Below are 20,104 nucleotides of genomic sequence, written 5' to 3' on the forward strand. Positions count from 1 at the left end.
TAGGACAGGAATGGAGGAGGCACATGGGATATACAACCCTAGATCTGTCTCTTGCTCCACACACAGAACCTTTACCAGATGTTCCCAGCTGTGGGCACATGGAACACGAGCCACAAGCCACCCAGTCAACACATTGGCAACGTCTCTCCTTCTCCATCCCCATCCGCTGCTGCTGCTCGAGGATCTGATTAAACCGGTGTCCAGCCTCCTCCCGGCCGGGGCCTGCCGAGTGCACAGCATTCTTCTGAAACTGAATCAAAGCCCTCCTCCCTGACACGGGGACCAAGTGGAAAAAAATAATCAGAGGAAGAATGCCTGGGCCCCAGGTCTGGGAAGGGGCCCAGCAGCTCTTCCTGGGGGGAAGGGGAGAGTGCCTTCAGCGTGGAGGTCTGCCCGGGACACTGGTGGGCCGAGGACTTAGGCGTGGGTATATGCCTTGAAACATGGTTGAGTCGGAGCCACAAGTGGAGTGCTCTCAGAAGACCCCAGGAAACCTCCCAGGTTGGGTGCGGGAAGAAACCTGAGTTCAACACAGACTCGCCTTTTTGCAGTTCTTTCTCAGCCCTCCTCTGGCCCCCAGCTGTCCGCAGACGCATGGGGTGTGGCGGGTAACCCCCCTTCTCCAGCAGGCGCCCTGCCCCACCCCTTCACGACAGCTGCGGGACACCGGGAGGGTGGGGTGGCCGCTCTCCGAGCCCTCGCGCGGGTGGCGATCGCAAGGGCGCCGACACGAGGGGCGCTGGGTCCCTCTGGGTAGCCCACCACGAAACCTTCCTCCCGCCTCGGCCTCGACTGGGCCCGGGAACTGCTCCCCTGAGACTGCACAGTCCTCGCCGAGCAACCCAGGCCAGAAGGAAAGGTGGAGAGAGAAGGAAGTCCGGGAAGCGCCGCTGGGCCGCCCCTCATCCCACCCCACCCCACCCCGCCACCCGCTCCCACCCTCTCCCCGCCCCCAGGCCCGCCGGGCCCGCGCCCTCCTCCCGCGGGAGATGGTCCGGGCCAAGTGGGCGCGTCCGGCCCGGGTCGCCGGGATCTGGTGTCGGCTGCAGCTGGCAGTGCGGCGGACGCGGGCAGCGGCGCAGCCGCCTGCCGAGCCGGCTATTAATAACGCTCCGGGTGAGCCCGGGGTCGGGCAGTCATGGCCAGTCCGGAGCCCCTGCGCGGCGGGGACGGCGCCCGGGCTGCGAGGTAGGCGCCTCCAGGGCCCGTGTCGCCACCCAGTAGCAGAGGGGGTGCTAGGTGGGCTCCCTTCCCCCCACCCCCCACCCACGGCCTCTTCCTCCTCGCTGTGGGTAGTGGTCCAGCCCGGGTGTGGCACGGGGCGGAGCCACCCGGGGAAGGGAGATGGGAGACCCTGGTTTGGGGACCTGACACCTCCGGTGGTCTGTGGTACTATTTTGTGACACTATTTTGTGACACTACGGGGCTCGGTGAGAATTAATCCTTTCTGGCTATCAACCTGTCAAATTTTTACTTGGCTCAACAGGCCAAAGAGGGCATGAGTTTTATTTTTATTTTCCTTTATTTCTCATTCACTCGTTCTTGGGGCACCGGAGAAACCATTTGAGAATTCACTGTATTTGAGCCACTTGGTGCAGCGTTGGGCACCTGCCAGCTTGAAGTTAGAGTCTGTTCAGTCAGCTTGTTCTTCTCCGTGTGGCTCAGGTGGAGGCCTGTAGAGGGACTATTCTAGCCCGGCACTGAGCCAGGGCTGGACCCAGCAGCTGCGCACACTATGGGCCTTACCACTGGTGATTGTGGAGTCGGTCTGCCCCAAGTCATAGTGTGGCCCAGGGACTTCCCAGTGTACCAAATTGTGGGACTACTTCCTGGTACCCTCTGTTGTCACGTGAGAAGATAAAGCTGAGCTAGGTCTTAGGACATACATTTGACCTGAGTTGCTTACATACATACCAATAAGCTTGAAGTCAGACGCAAGCTCCGTTGTTTGCCTGAGGTCACATACACACGCAGTCACAGTCAGATGGACAGCGTTAAGTCCAAGTCCTCTGGGGACAGGGGCAGAGTGGCGGTGGCGCTGAGGTCAGGGGCCCCAGCCGAGGCCTCCTGTAATCTGCTTCTTTGCCAGCTCAGTAGAAAAGCAGCTAGCTGAGGACAACATCTGGTACCCAGGTTGTCCAGGCAGCCCAGTCCAGAAGTCAGGAGGCCTGGGTTCTACAACTCAGACCTTGACCTTGGGCAAATTTCCCCTTGAAGTTCAGTTGGTTTCTGCTGGCCTCCCAAGGGCCGAACACTAGGGTACAGACAACTAGCCTCGTCCTCGGGATGGTCACTCTCATCCAATGGACATGTGCACTGTCATAAGGCCAAGCCACTGCTCCTGAAGATGAGCTACATTCATAATGTCCTGAGGACACAGTGGGCCTTGTTTGAGGTATGGCAGAGTACATGGAGTTGGAGAATGGTTAGACGTTTGTTAACTAAACCAATTTTCTTTTCTGGGCTGGGAAATGAACCTAGTGCTTCCTACATGCTAGGCAAATGCTTCCCTTCTCAGACCTATCCCCCACTCCCCAACCCTAGAAAGATATTCTGAGCCAAGTGGTGGTGGCACATGCCTTTAATTCCAGCACTCTGGAGGCAGAGGCAGGTGGATTTCTCTGAGTTTGAGGGCAGCCTGGTCTACAGGGCGACTTCCAGGACAGCCAGGGCAACACAGAGGAACCCTATCTTGAAAGAAACCAATGCCAAAGGGGTGGGGGGGGCCTTCTGACAGTGATGCTCCAACCCCTCTTAGGCCTATGCTTAGCCTGAGGCGGAGGACCAGGCACTGGGGTCTTCTCAGGAAGACTGCGCTTCCCACTCTTTGCACTCACTGGCTTGCTAGCCTCTGCACTGGGCATAACAGATGAACAGCCTACAAGTGAGTGCTTAGAATAGTGCCTTGAACATGGTTAAGTCATTCGGAGGTGGAACATGATGCAAAGGCCATCAGCTGAGAAATCGGGGACTCTGGCAGAGCAGGATAGGTGGGCTTGCCTGCCCGAGCAGGTGTTCCTTCCTGGTGCCAGGAATTTTACCTTCTCCGGTAGCTCTGGTTAGTGTTTTTAGGCAGATTGGTATTCAGGAAGTTGCATTTTTTCAGCTAGATCCTTAGATATTGTGGGCTCAGAGTAGGAGGTGTGAAAAGTTCCCACATGGTCTGGGTTGCGGGGGTGATATGAGCTGAGGCTAAAAACGGTGAGTTGGGGCCACCTCTTTAAGACTCTGAAAGCTGGGCATGGTGGCACATGCCTGAAGTCTCAGTGCTTGGGAGGCTGAGGCAGGAGGATTGGTAAGACTTCCAGACCTGGGACTGGAGAGATGGCTCAGCTGGTAAGGGCACTTGTTAAGGGAACCTGGATTGGGTTCCCAGCACCCACATGGTGGCTCACAGCCATCTATAACTCCAGTTCCAGGGGACCTAATGTCCTTTTTTGTTTGTTTGTTAATTTTTATTTGTTTTGTTTTTCTAGACAGGGTTTCTCTGTGTAGCCCTGGCCGTCCTGGAAATCACTCTGTAGACCAGACTGGCCTCCAACTCAGGGATCCACCTGCCTCTGCTCCCCAGTGCTGGGATTAAGGTGTGCACCATCACCGCCTGGCTCTGATGCCTTCTTTTAATCTTTGGGGGCACCAGATGCAGGCCAAGCATCCATACATAGAACATAAGTAAATAGTTTTTAAAAAGGAAGCTCTAAGCCAGCTTGGACTACATAGTGAGAATCAGACCACCCCAGGGCTTTATAGCAAGACCCTTTGTCACAAAGTCTTTGCAACTGTGACATGGAGCAATCATGATGCAGCCAGCTAATTATGCTAGACGGAGCTGCAGAGAAGCAAGGAGGCCCATTAGACAGCGGGTAGAGCCAAGTGGTGGTGGCACACACCTTTAATCCCAGCACTCAGGAGGCAGAGGCAGGCGGATCTCTGAGTTCAAGGCCAGCCTGGTCTACAGAGTGAGCTCCAGGACAGCCAGGACTATTATACAGAGAAACCCTGCCATGAAAAACAAACAAACAAAAAGTAGGCTGGTACAAAACACAGTAAACGGATTATGGCTTGGACTAGGGCCCTGACAGTGGGCTGAAAAAGGTTGGACAGGATTGGAGACTTCCTATGGTAAAGCTCGTTTTCAGGGAGGTAGTTGCATGGAGCAGGGACCAGTAGTGCAGATTTCTTGCTCATCAACCTGCCTTGGGGTCCAGGAGAACTATAATTTGAGTGCAGCTACATCTACATTTACACCGTGGCACACACGCTCCCTCCCAACACACACACACACACACACACACACACACACACACACACACACACACATTAAATCAGTAAAATGTAAAAAGAATGTAAATTAAATTGGAAGCAGACCTCAGCAATCACCTCGTCCATTCACTTTTTTTTTTTTTTTTTTTTTGAGACAGGGTTTTTCTGTGTAATAGCCCTGCCTGGCTGTCCTGGAACTCACTTTGTAAACCAGGGTGGCCTCAAACTCACAGAGATCCACCTGCCTCTACTCCCAAGTGCTGGGATAAAGGTGTGCACCCCCATTGCCTTTAATCCCCCAGTGTCAGTGGGTTTTTATTTATTTTATTTATTTGGTTTTACATTTAAATTTTAGAATTTATTTTTGGTATGTATGTGGGGAGGGGTGGGGCCAGAAGAGGGTGTCATACCCCTCTGAACCGGAGTTGCAGGTTCCAGTTCCGTGAGGGTGCTGGAAACCAAACTGTGGTCCTCTGCAAGAGCAGCCAGTGCTCTTTACCATAAGCCATCTATCCAGCACTTCTCCCACCCTTTCAATATTTACTTATTTATTTGGTGCACCTGTGTACTCCTGGACAACTTGTAGAAACCGGTTCTCTCCATTTGAGCTTAGTTTATCGGAGTTTTTGGCAAGTGCCTTTATCTGCTGAGCCATTCCCTGAACCCCTTTTGTGTGTGTGTGTGGGCGGGGGCAGATTCTCATGAAACCAGGTTGGCCTCAAACTCACTAAGTAGCTGAGAGTGGCCTTGAACCCCTGACGTCCTCCCATCTCCCAGGTGCTGGTACTGCAGGCATGCACTATCATCACGCTTGTCTTCCCTTGGTTTTCCAAAACAGGCTTGCTTTCTATGTTGTGTAGACCCTTGGAACACCCGGCTGTGTCTGAGAGTGTTTTCTGTTCCTGAAGTGACGTTAGCAGGGACTAGCCAGGGGCGCTGTGGTGCCATCAGGGAGTGTGAACAGTGGGCTGTGTGTGGAAGAAGCAGATGGGTGAAGGGAGTAGATGAGAGACTGGGAACCAGCTGCAACTAGCCCTGAGGTGGAGGCCCTGAGGTGGAGGCCCTGTCGACACACCAATGGGACATGGGTTGCTCTTTCACTGACCACCATCTCTCCTGCAGGGAAACGGGTACAGAGGCCAGTTTTCCTCTCCAGGACTCCGAATCCCCCAAGGAGGCCATGACTTTCAGCCCAGAGGCCACTCTATCTCTGGAGGGAACTGTGAACCTAGAAGACATTCTCTATCTGGGGGACTCAGTGGACTTTGAAGAGAGTCTCTGCGTGGGAGAACCTGAGAAGCCAGAGGAGACACTATTTATCAAAGAATCGAGGCAGGCAGAGGAGGCTCTGGACCTGGAAGAGCCCGTGAGTCCAGAGGAGACCCTGCTTGGGGAGGAACCTGTGAGGCCAGATGAGGAACGATTTTCAGAGGCGCCTGTGGAGCCCGCTAAGAGCCCAAGCCCAGAGCAGGCTGCTTGTGGGGGAGAGATGGTGGCGGCGGAGGAAAGCCTTCCGGCTCCGCTGAGTGCCAGCACTGAGGAGGGCCTCAGCACCGAGGACCTGGAGTTGCTGGAAGGCCGTTTCCAGCAATGTGTGCAAGCTGTCTCGCAGTTGGAAGAGGAGAGGGACCGGCTTATCCACGAGCTGGTGCTGCTCCGGGAACCAGCCCTGCAGGAGGTGCAGCACGTCCACCAGGACATCCTGGCTGCCTACAAGCTGCATGCACAGGCCGAGCTGGAGCGGGATGGGCTCAGGGAAGAGATCCGGATGGTGAAACAGAAGCTTTTTAAGGTGACCAAGGAATGTGTGGCCTACCAATACCAGCTGGAGTGCCGCCAGCAGGAGGTGGCTCAGTTTGCCGACTGCAGGGAAGCCCTGACCACTCGGGCAGCCCAGCTCTCCGGAGAACTGACCCAGCTCCGAGATGCCTATCAGAAACAGAAGGAGCAGTTACAGGAGCAGCTAGAGGCACCCCCAGCCCAGAGCGATGGGCACTTTCTCCAGGAGAGTCGGCGCCTGTCGACACAGTTTGAAAATCTCATGGCAGAGAGCCGCCAGGGCCTGGAAGAGGAGTATGAGCCCCAGCTGCTGCGGCTCCTGGAGAGGAAAGAGGCAGGGACCAAAGCCCTACAGGACACCCAAGCAGAGATCCAAAAGATGAAGGAGGCCCTGAGACCCCTGCAAGCAGAGGCCCGGCAGCTCCACCTTCAGAACAGGAACCTGGAGGACCAGATCACACTCGCGAGGCAAAAACGTGATGAAGAGGTTCAACAGTACAGGGTAGGCCCCTTGGCTGTGTGAGAGACTGTGTGGTTCAGGCTGGCCTGGAGACCTTGAGGGACTTGAGGCCTTCCTGCCTCAGCCTCCGAGGGCTGGCGTTATAGGCCACCATAGCTAGGAAAAGGGACATCTTTTAGGTGAAGGGAAGTCTGATGCTTTTTTTTTTTTCCTCTCCCTTCCAAGACGAGGTTTCTCTGTGTAGCCCTGGCTGGCCTGGAACCCACTCTGTAGACCAGGCTGGTCTCAAACTTAGAGGTCCACCTGCCTCATCCTCCTGAGTGGTGGGACTTAAGGCATGTGCCACCATATCCAGACAGGCCTAATGTCTTTGGGGCTGGGATTACCATTCAGTGTGAAAGAGCCTGTTCTTGGGCCCACTAACTCATTCTTTTCCTCTGTCCTGTATTATTAATTTCATTTGGTTAAGGCCAGTATTAGGATTTAACTGGACTTTTTTTTTCTTTCATTTACTGGATTTTTTTATTCATGGTTTACACAGCTCTTTGTGTGTGTTGGGGATTTGTGCTTGTTAGGCAAATAAGTACTCTACCACTGAAACCATATCCCCTCCCCACCCTCTTTTAAAAGATTCACTATTTTTATTTTATGTGTATGGATGTTTTATCTGCATGTATGTATGTGCACCTTGCGCATGCAGTGCCCAGGGAAGCCAGAAGAGGGCACTGGATCCCCTGTGACTGTGGTTACAGATGATTGTGAGCTACTGTGAGGGTGCTGGGAACTGAACTCAGGCCCTCTGCAAGAACAGCAAGAGCTCTTATCCCGTGAGCCATCTCTCTAGCCTCACATCCTAGCCTTTCACTCTTGGTTTACATAGCTGTGTGTGTGTGTGTGTGGGGGAGGCAGTGAATTTTGGGGATTGAACCCAGGCAAACTCTCTACTGTAGAGCTTTATCCACAACCTTTTTAAAAAAAAATACATTTTTAAGATTTATTTATTTTATGAACACGATGCTCTATCTGCATGTACACCTGCATGCTAGAAAAGGGCATCAGATCCCATTATACATGGTTGTGAGTCACCATGTGGGTGCTGGGAATTGAACTCAGGACCTCTGGAAGAGCGACCAATGCTCTTAACCATTGAGTCATCTCTCCAGTCCCCCACAGTCCTCTTTTTACTTGAGACAGGTCTTGAATTTGAGATCTCCCTGCCTCCCATGTAGCTAGGATCGCAAGCCTGTACTGCCAGGATAAATGGGTACCACACCTGGCTTGGATTCTTAGGTTCTATAGACATGGAGACTGAGGCCAGCCCAGCCCTAAGTATTTCAGTGCCTCTTCCTTTTCTTTCCTGGAAGCCTTTTCTAATTCTGACTGAACAGTGAATCATGCTTGCTAGCACACGGAGAGCTGGAGAGACCGAGTGCAGAGTTCATTCCGTCCTCTGCCGGCCACCCTCACCCTCAAGTACCACCTGTCCATCCTCCCCTTCAAGCTGTCCAGGCTTTGGGATGGCATCTCTGCATTTCCCTTTTTTGTACATGTCACCGTATCCTCTGTATCTGAGTTATTTCTGATTAAGTGTGAGCCAGTTCTAACCCCTTTTTAGAAGAGTAGGGTATAAATACTGAGTGAATAAACAATTACGTCTACCACAGCCCAGACTGGGCGCACAGGTTGGGGCTATCTTTACTCATCCCCTTTATTCTCTGCCATGCAGCTTAGGAGACACATCAGCCAAATGCTGGGTTACGTGTTGCTAGGCACGCCAAGAATGCTCTCATGTGGGGCCTTTCACAGCACGGTGTTCTTTTCAGACAGGGTCTCAAGTAGCCCAGACTAGTCTCAAAGTAAATGTGACCTGGAGCTCCTGATGCTCCTGTCTCCCTCTGGTGTGTAGGCCTCTAGCTTGTCATCCTCCTGCCTCAGCCCCCAATCCTGGGAGTGTAGCTGTGCACTATCATGGCTAACTTTCTATTTTTTTTTTTGAAACATGTATTTTCTTGGATAAACTTAAAATTGCATGTCCTTCCCTTAAGAGAAATCTTGAAAATGGCTGCATTCAGTTTGCTGAGTTTGTCTCTATGTAGCTTTGGAGCCTGTCCTGGTACTTACTCTGTAGACCAGGCTGGCCTTGAACTCACAAAGATCCTCTTGCCTCTGCCTCCCCAGTGCTGGGATTAAAGGCGTGCGCCACTATGCCTGGCTAAGATTAATTTTAATTGTGTGTATTGTTTAGGTAAGTGCACGTGAGTGTGGTGCCCTCAGAGGCTGGAGGCATGGGCCCCCTTGGGAGCTGGACTTACAGGAGGTTAACAGCTGACCAATATGGTACTGGGACAGAATTCGGGTCTTCTGCAAGGCCATCCCTGGCCCTGTATATGCTGTTTTGGAGACAGTGTCTCACTGTGGAGTGCATGCTGGCCTCTCACTCTATTCTGTCTCAGCCTCAAGTGCTAAGGTTTCAAGGCCTATGCCACCTTGCCTAGCTCCAAATTCTTTTTTTTTTTTTTTCTGAAAGGGCTCCTAAACAGTGTTTGCCAAACACTCTCTTACTTCATTTTGGTTGATTTTCAAGGGTGCTCTGGAATTTCTCAGGCTGGGCTTGAACTCTTTTTTTTTTTTTTTTTTTGGAGCTGGGGATCGAACCCAGGGCCTTGCGCTTGCCAGGCAAGCACTCTACCACTGAGCTAAATCCCCAACCCTTTTTTTTTTGTGTGTGTGGGGGCTTGAACTCTTAAGAGTCAGTTTGCTGATATTACCACCTCCATCATCCATCCATTCACTGTTTCTAAGTGTCTAGTATGAATCAGGATAAGGCCCTGGCAAGAAATTCAGGAAATAATCAGGGATGAGGTGTTGTTTGCTCTCTGGGAAGGATGCCAGACAAAATGAACATCTTCATAAAATCCAAACGTCATTGATATTAAAGAGACTCCCTAAGTTGGGGAGGTAGCTCAGTGGAACAGTGCTGGCTTAGCATGCGCAAAGCCCTGGGTTTGACCTCTGGTGCTGCCCACACAAAAGAGAAATGAGGCCTGACAAGGTGGCCAGCACCTTTAATCCCAGCATTCAGGATGCAAAGGCAGACGGATCTCTAAACTGGAAGCCAGCCTGGTCTATATAGTGAGTTCTAACCCCCCCACCCCCACCCCCCAAAAAAGGCTTGATTTGAGGTGGTTAAATATGAAAGTCTTAGTGAAATATGAAGTTTGAAGTGAACGTATTTCAGTGTGCTAAGCAGTGGAACAGTGCTAGGAACCAGACTCCGGATAGATGACGTAGGTATGCTCACTCCTACCTAGGGAAACAAGGGGATGGTGGACGGTCAACAATAGCTATTATGCTAGGCAGTGGTGGCACATGCCTGTAATCCCAGCACTCAGGAGGCAGAGGCAGGCGGATCTTTGTGAGTTCGAAGCCAGCCTGGTCTACAAAGCGAGAAAGGTGCAAAGCTACACAGAGAAACCTTGTCTCAGAAACAAACAAACAAAAAACCAATAGCTATTATGTTCTAGAAAGTTCTCCACAGAGCTCATTTACTTCTTCTTATACCCCTGGGAGGTATAAAATGTTTAGAAACTGAGTAGAGAAGGGAGGTGGAGAAGCCATTTGTCCAGCCTTCTGAAATTCCAGAGGGATGGCATAAGGAGGTAAGCAAATGATGTAAGCCTGCCCACCAAATGTATCAGTGAAGATTCCAGGCAGAGGGGACAGCTCATCCGCGAGCACGGAAGTGAGCTCAGTGTGGCTAGGTCGAAAGAATAGACAGATGGGTGATGGTAGACGTAACGAAGTTTACATCAGTGATGTCCTTTTTTGTGACTGTCTGTGTGTAGGCATGCGCTCTTCACCTTGTCCCCACGAGATCTCTTAATGAACATGGAGCTATGCTAGTAGCCAGCTCCCACCCCCAACCCTGCCAGGGTTAGGGCCCCAAGATGTGTGTGGTCCCATTTGAGCTTGTTGTAACCACTCTGGAGATTTGAACTCATATCCTCTGCCTCTGCGCCAAGCACTCAACTGCCAAGTCATCTTCCTCACCCAAGTTTTCAGGAAAGTGCAGACCCCTCCCTCTCTACTCCAAATACTCTTATTTCAAAAATTATTTGACAGCTGGGCAGTGGTGGCACATGCCTTTAATCCCGGCACTTGGGAGGCAGAGGCAGGTGGATTTCTGAGCTTGAGACCAGCCTGGTCTACAGAGTGAGTTGCAGGACAGCCAAGGCGATAAAGAGAAAGCCTGTCTCAAAAAACAAAAACAGAAGAAAAAACAAACAAACAAACAAAAACCCCACAAAAAACAAACAAACCAACCCCAAACAAAAACCCCCAAACTTCCTCACTGGTTTCCTATGTGTATATAACATATTCTGACCACATTCACCCACCTCCTTTTCTTCCCTCACCTCTGGCAACCCCTCTTTCTTCACGGTTTTGTAAAAGTATTTGGCACAGCAGTGTGGAGTGCAGTCCCTTCAGTTTGGCCTTCTGGGTTTTGCAGAGAAGTCAGCAGAGTCTGTGTCTAAGGACAGTAGCAGAATAATGGGGGGGGGGGGAGCTCAGAGCAAACTGCAAATCCTGGCTCTGCTCCCTCACAGGTAAAATGGGATTTCTCGGGCTGGAGAGATGGCCGATGGCTGAGAGAGCTTGCTGATCTTGCAGAGGTCATTCCTGGTATCTGCATAAGGCAGTTTACACCTTCCTGTACCTCCAGCTCCAAGGGATCCATGCCCTTTTCTAACTACCCTAGGCACTGCATGCACATGATGCACACACACACACATATATACATATATACACTGATGTACAGAGGAGTATTATTTTTAAAAAATAGGAATGGTCACTTCACAGGTTGCATCAAATGAGCTAATTAATGTAAAGCTCTTACAGTGGTGCCAGGCTCATAGCCACACAGTATTTTTCTTTTGCCGAGACAGGGTTTCTCTGTGTAGCTTTGGCGCCTGTCCTGGATCTCGTTCTTTAGACCAGGTTGGCCTCAAACTCACAGAGATCTGCCTGCCTCTGCCTCCCGAGTGCTGGGATTAAAGGCATGCACCACCAACGACCGGCCAGGGTCTCTACATAGTTTCCTGATCCTGAAACTGTAGATCAGGCTGACCTTGAACTCAGAGATTCCCTTGCTTCTGTATACATATCTATCTATCTTTCTCTCTTTCTTTTTTTGTTTTTGTTTTTCAGGACAAGGTTTCTCTGTGTAATGGCTAATACTGTCAAGGAACTCACTCTGTAAACCAGGCTGACCCCAAACTCACAGAGATCTGCCTGCCTCTACCTCTTGAGTGCTGGGATTAACGTGGTCACCACTACTGGCCAGCTGACTTTAGAGTTTATTAAAGGATATTGATGGGCTGGAGAGATGGCTCAGGGGTTAAGAGCACTGACTGCTCTTCCAGAGGACCTGGGTTCAATTCCCAGCACCCACACGGCAGCTCATAACTGTAACTCCAAGATCTGACACCCTCACACAGACATAGATGCAGGCAAAACACCAATGTACATTAAAAAATACCTAACATGTTAAGAAGCCCAGTGTGGTGGCTCACATTTTTAATTCTAGCACTTGGAGGGCAGAAGCAGGTGATCTCTGAATTCAGAGTCAGCCTGGTCTACATATTGAGATTCTGTGTGGAAAACAACCATAAACCCATAGATACTAAGCATGAAGGTTAAGAGAAAGTACTTGGGGAAAAAGACATTAGAGAGTGAGTTACTGGCTTGTCTTATTCCTCCTGCCTAAGCATCCCATGTGCTGGAGTTACAGGGGTGAGCCACCATACACAGCCTTAACACTTTCCCTTTAACCCAAGTCTTCTTGTGAAGAACTAGAGTAACAAAGAATGCCACTAGACAATGGCCAAAGGAACCACTGTGGAGGGAGACACGGCCATGCAGTGACAGTGGACAGAAAGACACTACCTCACCTACATGTTTAGGCAGGCTTTATGCTCTTTCCTCAAGTATTTCATTTTTACTTATTTTTGAGGTAGTCTCTCTCTGTAGTCTTGGCTGTCCTAGGGATTAAAGGCATATACCACCGCACCCCATTTAGTCTTTGATATTTTAAATTATTTATTAGTTATGAGTGTGTAAGTCTGTGTGAGTATATACACACTGGTACAGGTGCCCACAGAGGCCAGTCATTGTATTCCCAAAAGCTGGAGTTGCCAGTAGTTTTGAGTTGTCTCTTAAACATAGAGCCATCTCGGCCAGGCAGTGGTGGCACACGCCTTTAATTCTAGCACTTGGGAAGCAGAGGCAGGCAGATCTCTGTGAGTTTGAGGCCAGCCTGGTTTCCAGGGAGTTCCAGAAAAGGCTCAAAGCTACACAGAGAAACCCTGTCTCAGAAAATTAAAAAAAAAAAAAAAAAAAAAAAATTGAGCCATCTCACCAGATAGTGGCACACACCTTTAATTCCAACGCTCAGGAGGCAGAAACAGGCAGATCTCTAATTTCGAGGCTAGTCTGGTCTGGTCTACAGAGCAAGTTCCAGGACAGCCAGGACTACACAGAGAAGCCTTGTTTTGAAAAACCTAAACCAAACACTGAGCCATTTCTCCAGTCACCCACCACCCTTACCCCTTCTTCTAATAACAGGGTCTACTGGCTAGGAGTCGCTCTGTGGATCGGGTGGCTTCCACCCACCTGCCGCTGCTTCCCCATAAAGGTGTCCTGCTCCAGCCAGCCCAGCTGTGATGGTCTTCATTGACCTGGCGGTGGAGTCACTGATTAGCTAGACTGCAGAGCCTCCAGGTACCTGCCTGTCTGTGCCTCCCTAGCACTGGGACTGTACACACATCACCAGTCTTTTCCCCATGATTCTGAGGATTAATGGAGGTTCTCTGTGTGTGGCCAGCACTTTACTAAGCAATTTCCCCACTTATTCACTCACTCATTGTGTTTTTCAGTTTTTTGTTTGTTTGTTGAGACAGGTTCTCTACATAGCTTTATCTGTCCTGGAACTCAGTATGTGGAGCAAGCTGGTATTGAACTCACAGAGCTCTACTGGGATTAAAGGTGTGTCACCACACCTAGCTTTTTTTTTTTTTTTTTTTTTGAGATGGTCTCCTGGACTCCAGGCTGTCCTAACTCACTGTGATCAAGAATGACCTTGAGCCTGGCTAGAGTGCTGGCATCATAGGCAAGCATCACCATGCTGTCTTTATGTATTAATGCAGCATCACCCCACCCCCATGCTTTGCCTTACTAAACCTGGGGGAGTGAGAAACCTCCCTTCAGATGCCACATATGTGTGGTCCCCTAGGCAGGGCTGGACACTGAAAAGAGATGTTCTGATAGTGTTGGTTAAAGGTGAGCTTCAGCCAGTGTCCAGTACCACAGGCGGATGTGCCTCAGTGCAGTATCAAAGCCTGACTCAGATCAGAACTCCTTCTATTAACAGCAGTACCCAAAACAGATTTTTAGTGTTTCTCAACTGCCCTGACAGTCCACCTCCCCACAGCAACACCCTGTCCCCAGTGCCCTACCCTTTTGAGACAAGGTTACACACGGCCCATGCTGGCCTTCTGATTCTGCCTCCACCTCCAAAATGCATATGCCAATTTATGCTGTACAAGGGGCCAAACAAAAGGCACTCTACCAAGTGAGCTCACTCTGATCCTTCAAGGATCCAAGCCAGACTTGCTGAACCTTCATTACCTCAAGGCTCAAGGTAGTAGAGTACTCAACTGGTATCCTCAGCACCACGTTATCCTACTCATAGCAGTGTCTTGTGTAGCCCAGGCTGGCCCTAGACTCGTTAGGGAACCTCAGAGCACCTCTAGCACTCACCTTCAGAATGCACTGCCAGTCCTTACACCACTTCTCCTTTCGGTGCTGAGGGCCATTAGGATGTGGGCACGTGAGGCAAGTGCCCTGCCACTCAACTCTAGCCCCTTCATTCAGGATGGACTGTGGTTTTAGTTGTGAAACGATTTTTAAACCTTAAAGAATCTCAATAACTGATGAAAGTACAGATAAATCCTTAACACATTCCAACCCATATAAAGTTAAAAATATCTTAGTTTCTAGAAGAAAGTTACAAATTATGAGTGCTTGGTACCCACGGAGGCGAGAAAAGGGTATCACATCACCCACAACTGGAGCCTAGAACTATATACCAATGGTTGTGAACCATTGTGTGGGCAGTGGGAATGCACCCTGGGTCCGGTGAGAGTAACAAGCCTGTTAACACCTGAGCCGTTTTCTGGCTCCCTTTTCACTGCTGCAAAGATTTATGTAATAGAGCTTCAAGTCCAGACAGGGTCCCTGTGTAGCCCTGGCTGGCCTGGAACTCGGAGACCCACCTGCTGCAGCCTCTGGAGCGCCGGGATTGAAGGTGTCTGACATCACCACTTCTCAGAACTAGTTTTCTGAGACAGGGTTTCTCTATGTAGCCTTGGCTGTTCTGAGTGTTGGGATTCAAACTGTGAGCCACCACTGCCAGGCCTCAGAACTTCTTTTCTTTTTTAAATGACTCTGTGAGATCAAGTGTTTCTGGCTTAATCCATGGGACCGAGCGCCTTTTCAAGATTTTTATTTATTATATAGTGTTTTATCTGCACGTGTCCCTGCAGGCCAGAAGAGGGCACCAGATCTCATTACAGATGGTTATGAGCCACCATGTGGTTGCTGGGAATTGAACTCAGGACCTTTGGAAGAGTAGTCAGTGCTCTTAACTTATCCAATGAAGGTAGTGTCAATCTCAGTATCACTACAAATACTCAATGATACAGGCAGGGCATACTGGTGCATCCCTTTAATCCCAGCACTAAAGAAGCAAAGGCAGAGGCAGGTTCAAGCCCAAACATATCTACAGATCCTATTTCAGGACAACCAAGGCAACACAGAGAAACCGTGTGTGTGTGTGTGTGTGTGTGTGTGTGTGTGTGTGTGTGTGTAACAAACCAACAAATAGGTAAAAACAAACAATCAAAAAGCAATGTACAAGTGCTCAAGCTAGCAGATGTGAGGTGTTTACTGTCTGGCCATCCTGTGCAGGAGCAGCTGGAGGAGATGGAGGAGAGGCAGAGACAGTTACGAAGTGGAGTCCAAGTCCAGCAACAGAAGAACAAAGAGATGGAGCAGCTGAGGACCAGCCTTGCTGAAGAGCTTTCAACATATAAGTCAGTTTTCTCTGCTTCCCAAGTCTCATCTACAATTGACTGAGGATGGTGGGGGGCTCAGGGAATATTTTATTTAACGAAGGAAAACAAAATTACTTGGGGAAATGACTTTCAAATTGTGTCCATCCATGGACAATTAGAAAACAGCTCTCTGTTTTTAAAGGGCTATGCTACCCAGGAGTCTGGAACAGGCTGATGCATCGACTCCTCAGGCAGGTGGAGTGGAGGCACAACCCGAAGGTGATCTTTGTGGGTAGATGACAGTGGTGTTTGCTTGTGATTACTGCTCTCCTAACAGTACTAACTAATGCCTTATTCTGGAGGGTCCTACCCTTGCTTGGGATCTTCTTACCTCAATCTGCATAGTCACCGGCATGTGCCTCTGTACCTGGTTACTTAATACCCTTCTATTATTATTTTTAATGTAGCTGAAGCTGGCTTTTAATTCATGGCAGAACTCCTAGCCTTAGCCTCCCAAGTACTACTTCTAAATTAATCAAATAACAAGTAATTTAAGGATGGTACATGTCTCGAAAATACCTAAGGTCAAGCAGAACTGATTTGGAAAACTGTTTTTTGAGACAGGGGTTCTCTGTGTAGCCTTGGCTGTCCTGGAATTCACTCTGTAGACCAGGCTGGTCTTGAACTTACAGAGACCCACCTGCCTCTGTCTCCTGAGTGCTGGGATTAAAGGTATGTGCCACCACCAACAGGCTCAAATTTTTAATTTTTTTGAGACAGTGTTTCTCTGTGAAACAGCCCTAGCTGTCCTATCTCTTTCAAGATCAGACTGGCCTTGAACTCACTGAAATCTGTCTTGCTTCTGCCTCTCAAGTGCTGGGATTAAAGGCATGAAAAAGCTTCCATTTCTAATGGAACTTAAAATTACATTTAGTCATTTTGCTGGGCCTCACCCATGATTTTTCTTTGAGACAGGGTTTCACCATGTAGCTTTGGTTGGCTTTGCTATGTATGCCATGTTGGCCTTGAACTCAGAGATCCACTTTCCTCTGTCTTCCAAGTACTTGGATTAAGGGTATACATATACACTACCATGATCGTCAAGATACATCATCTAGTGACCAGAGCACTTGCTGAGGACACAGGTTTGGCTCCCAGAACTCACATGGCACCTCACAATAGTCTATAAAGCTCCAGTTTTAGAGGAGCTGATGCCTTCTTCTGGCCTTTGTAAGCACCAAGCATAGGCATACACACAGGAAAAACATTCACATAAAATTTAAAAAATTCAAAGCAAATGAAATCCAGGCTCAGCTTGGTGATGGTGGCGCATGCCTTTAAGCCCAGCACTCAGGACACAGAGCAAGGCAGATGTATGTGAGTCCAAGGCCAGCCTAGTCTACAGATCGAGATCCAGGACAGGCACCAAAACTACACAGAGAAACACTGTCTCAAAAAAACCAAAAGAAATCCAGGCTCTAGATACATCCTTCCCCAGCCCTGGCACTCAGTTTCCTTGGTACAGCACAAAAGACAACCTATTACCACACTAAGACTTGACAAGAGGCCAACGAGAATTACTAATTTAAAAACCAATGAGGACATTCAGAGCCCAAACTCCTTAGTCAATGTATAAATAATCAACAACCATGTCCATTCATTTCTGTGTCAAGAGAGGGTTTGTATGAGGACAGTGTCCATGGAGCGCAGAAGTTACAGGCAGTTACAAGCTGCCCCGTGTGGGTGCTGGGAACCAAACTTATGTCCTCTGGAAGAGCTCTTAACTGCTAAACCATCTCTCCTGCCCCTATTTTTTATATAATCAAAACCACAAAGGCTGTGGATTCTGTAGTTGGGAAGTTTTAGGGCCTATTATCTTTCAACCAAACCACTCAAGTCTAGCTACTCTGAAAGTTGAGTGATATCACAAGTTCTAGCCTGCCTGGTTAAACAGATGCTGCCTCAAAAATTAAGTTTATCAGAAGGGCTGGGAGAATATAACTCAGTGGTAGGTTGCTCACTTGGCTTCTATGGGACCCTAATTTAATCCCAAGCATGGAAAACACATGCTTTAGAGCACTTGGTTCTTTCAAAGGACCTAGGTTTGATTCCCAGAGCCCACAGGAAGGCTCACAACCATCTATAATTCCAGTTCTGGGGCATCTGACACCCTTTTCTGGCCTCCTCAGGCACCGAGCACATGCACATGCAGGCAAACACTCAGATACATAAAGAACAATTTTATAAAGGACCATATAGTTCAGTTTCCAAGGCCTGTGACTCCAGCTCCAGGGGATATGATCTTTTTTCAGGCCTCCAAAGAGAGACACACATACACAAAATCTGAAAAACAAAACGGAGGGGTTGGAGAGATGGATCTGTGGTTACCTACACTTGCTGTTCTTGCAGGACCTTTCTGGCCTCCATGGGCTCCTCCCACACAGACAGACACAAAACAATGAAACAGAACCTAAAAACTAAGGCAGTGGTGGTAGCACATGCCTTTAATCCCAGCACTCAGGAGGCAGAGGCAGGAGGATCTCTGTGGGTTTGAGGCTAGCCTGGTCTACAGAGTGAGATCCAGGACAGGCACCAAAGCGACACAGAGAAACCCTGTCTTAAAAAACAAAAAAACTAAGGAATACCAGGCACTACAGTACCTGTGTGAAATTAAGCTAGATAGAGTAAAAACATTTTCACAACATGCTGGTCTTGAACTTGATGTGGTCCTGCCTGAGTGCTAAAGCCACAGCTATACGCTACCATGTCTGCTTACTTTACTCCCTTAATAGTCACAGAGGTTACTATTTATTCTGCTTTCCTACTGTAGCCAGGTATGGTGGCATATAACTTTAATCTCAACACTCCGGAGGCCAACCTGGTCTAGGTAGTCAACTTCAGGCCAGGCAAGGCTATATGGTGAAATCAACCAAAACAAACCAGGCTGTAGAAGTCTTTCCTCAGTTTACCCTAAGAAATTCTTGGAAGCTCATTGTTATAAAATTTTCTAATGTATTATTTCAGATTGCAGAAAATGCAAACTTAACTGTATTTCTTTCAATCTTACAGGGATTGTTTAGAAATGTATGGCCGGATCTATAACCCAGAAACAACAAAGCATTTATATCAAAGCATCACTAGGGATGGACTTTTCCCCAAACAGGAAAGAGTGCCAGCATCTGGCAAGTAATTCACCCTGTGAAAATTATAAACATTGTTTATCTTGCCCACAAAGATTTTAGGGTTGGCTGGAAGCAGGATACCAGTCAACTTTCATCTGGATTCTTTTCTGTAGGCTGTTAGTACTGATCTTGATGCACTGTGGATGGACAAACGAGCCCGTTATCTTTCAGCAGAACACTGGGTAATGGAGTATCATTATCACATCTTGCAGCATTGTGAAGGTTATTTATTGCTCTGTGCTGACCCAAACCAAGAACGTTTAAGGAAAAAGTTGGGGTCAAAAGGCAGCCAGTCTTTGCTCTATGGACCCACAGCTTCAATACCTTTGAGGTATGGGGATTAGGTTTCAAATGACTCCTTTCACAAAGCCATTTTTTCCCTTAACACCTGCACTTACATAATTTACTCTCAAAAGTGTCAAGATAGCTATTTTGTTCTTTTTCTTTTCTTTTGACATAGGGCCTCACTTATAGCCCTGGCTGGCCTAAAACTTACATTTTAGACAATGCTGGCCCTGAACTCACAGAGATATATGCTTGCCTCTACACTGCTGAGATTAAAGACATGTTGGGCTTGGGCTTGTTTTTTTTTTTTGAGACAAGGTCTCAAGTAATCTAGGCTGGGGTTTCTAACTTGTTATATAGATCAGGATGACCTTGAACTTCTGATCTTGACTCTACTTCCCAACCACTGGGACTACAGGTGTACGTCACCAAGTGTGACCCAAGACACACACACCCACAACTACCCCCCAGGGTATCACCATGTAGTGACCTCAAACTCACTGAAATCCACCTGCATCTGCATCCCAAGTGCTGGGATGTACCATCACACCCAGCTTTATAGTTTTTACTACACACAAAAACAATGAGAACAGGAATCACTTCAGATTTGGACCTGACACTTCATTATTCAGACTTTCCAGAAATTAAATGGTTCTGAAGGTGAGAGTCATTTAGTCAGTTTAAGCAAAATTGGTCATTTTTATCTAGTTATCACATATGGTGATAAGGGCACTCAGACTCAGTTCCTACACTTTAAAAGTAGAAGTCCCAGCAAAAAACACTGGACAGATACAAGCTCTCTGGAACACGGGTATAGTCTCTTTCAAATATAAACTGCCTTAAGTTGTCTATCACACTGCCTTTGACATCTTGGAAACTTGTGCGGCTCTCTAAGAAGACTTCAAAAAGATGTAATTTTACCAAGACTAGTTTGTGTACTGTTTGGTAATGCCTTCACTTTCCCAGGCAGGAGTAAAGCTCTTCTTTTAATGGTTCTGGATCGATTATGTTCATTTTCATCT

General features: G+C 48.6%; 1 protein-coding gene and 1 non-coding gene across 4 annotated transcripts; one reads left to right on the forward strand and one right to left on the reverse strand.

Moving 5' to 3' along the window:
* Window positions 1-780: 780 nt before the first annotated feature.
* On the forward strand, window positions 781-19,274 carry Sync (syncoilin, intermediate filament protein). Of its 3 annotated transcripts, XM_036179953.1 has the most exons (5): window positions 781-1,188; window positions 5,386-6,544; window positions 15,530-15,654; window positions 15,818-15,894; window positions 18,685-18,746. In XM_036179953.1, exons 1-5 carry the CDS (start codon window positions 1,139-1,141, stop codon window positions 18,693-18,695), a joined length of 1,422 nt encoding a protein of 473 aa, XP_036035846.1. In that variant the 5' UTR covers window positions 781-1,138; the 3' UTR covers window positions 18,696-18,746. The 3 variants fall into 3 exon arrangements, with proteins under 3 accessions (XP_036035846.1, XP_036035845.1, XP_036035844.1); XM_036179952.1 differs by lacking the exon at window positions 18,685-18,746 and having other exon boundaries at window positions 783-1,188; window positions 15,818-16,273; XM_036179951.1 differs by lacking the exon at window positions 15,818-15,894 and having other exon boundaries at window positions 784-1,188; window positions 18,685-19,274.
* Trnaa-ggc lies at window positions 9,138-9,210 on the reverse strand. Its single transcript has one exon. It is a non-coding gene; the product is annotated as a tRNA-Ala (tRNA).
* Window positions 19,275-20,104: the final 830 nt, after the last annotated feature.

Source organism: Onychomys torridus, chromosome 2 (assembly GCF_903995425.1).
Source record: "Onychomys torridus chromosome 2, mOncTor1.1, whole genome shotgun sequence".
NCBI classification, from domain to species: domain Eukaryota; kingdom Metazoa; phylum Chordata; class Mammalia; order Rodentia; family Cricetidae; genus Onychomys; species Onychomys torridus.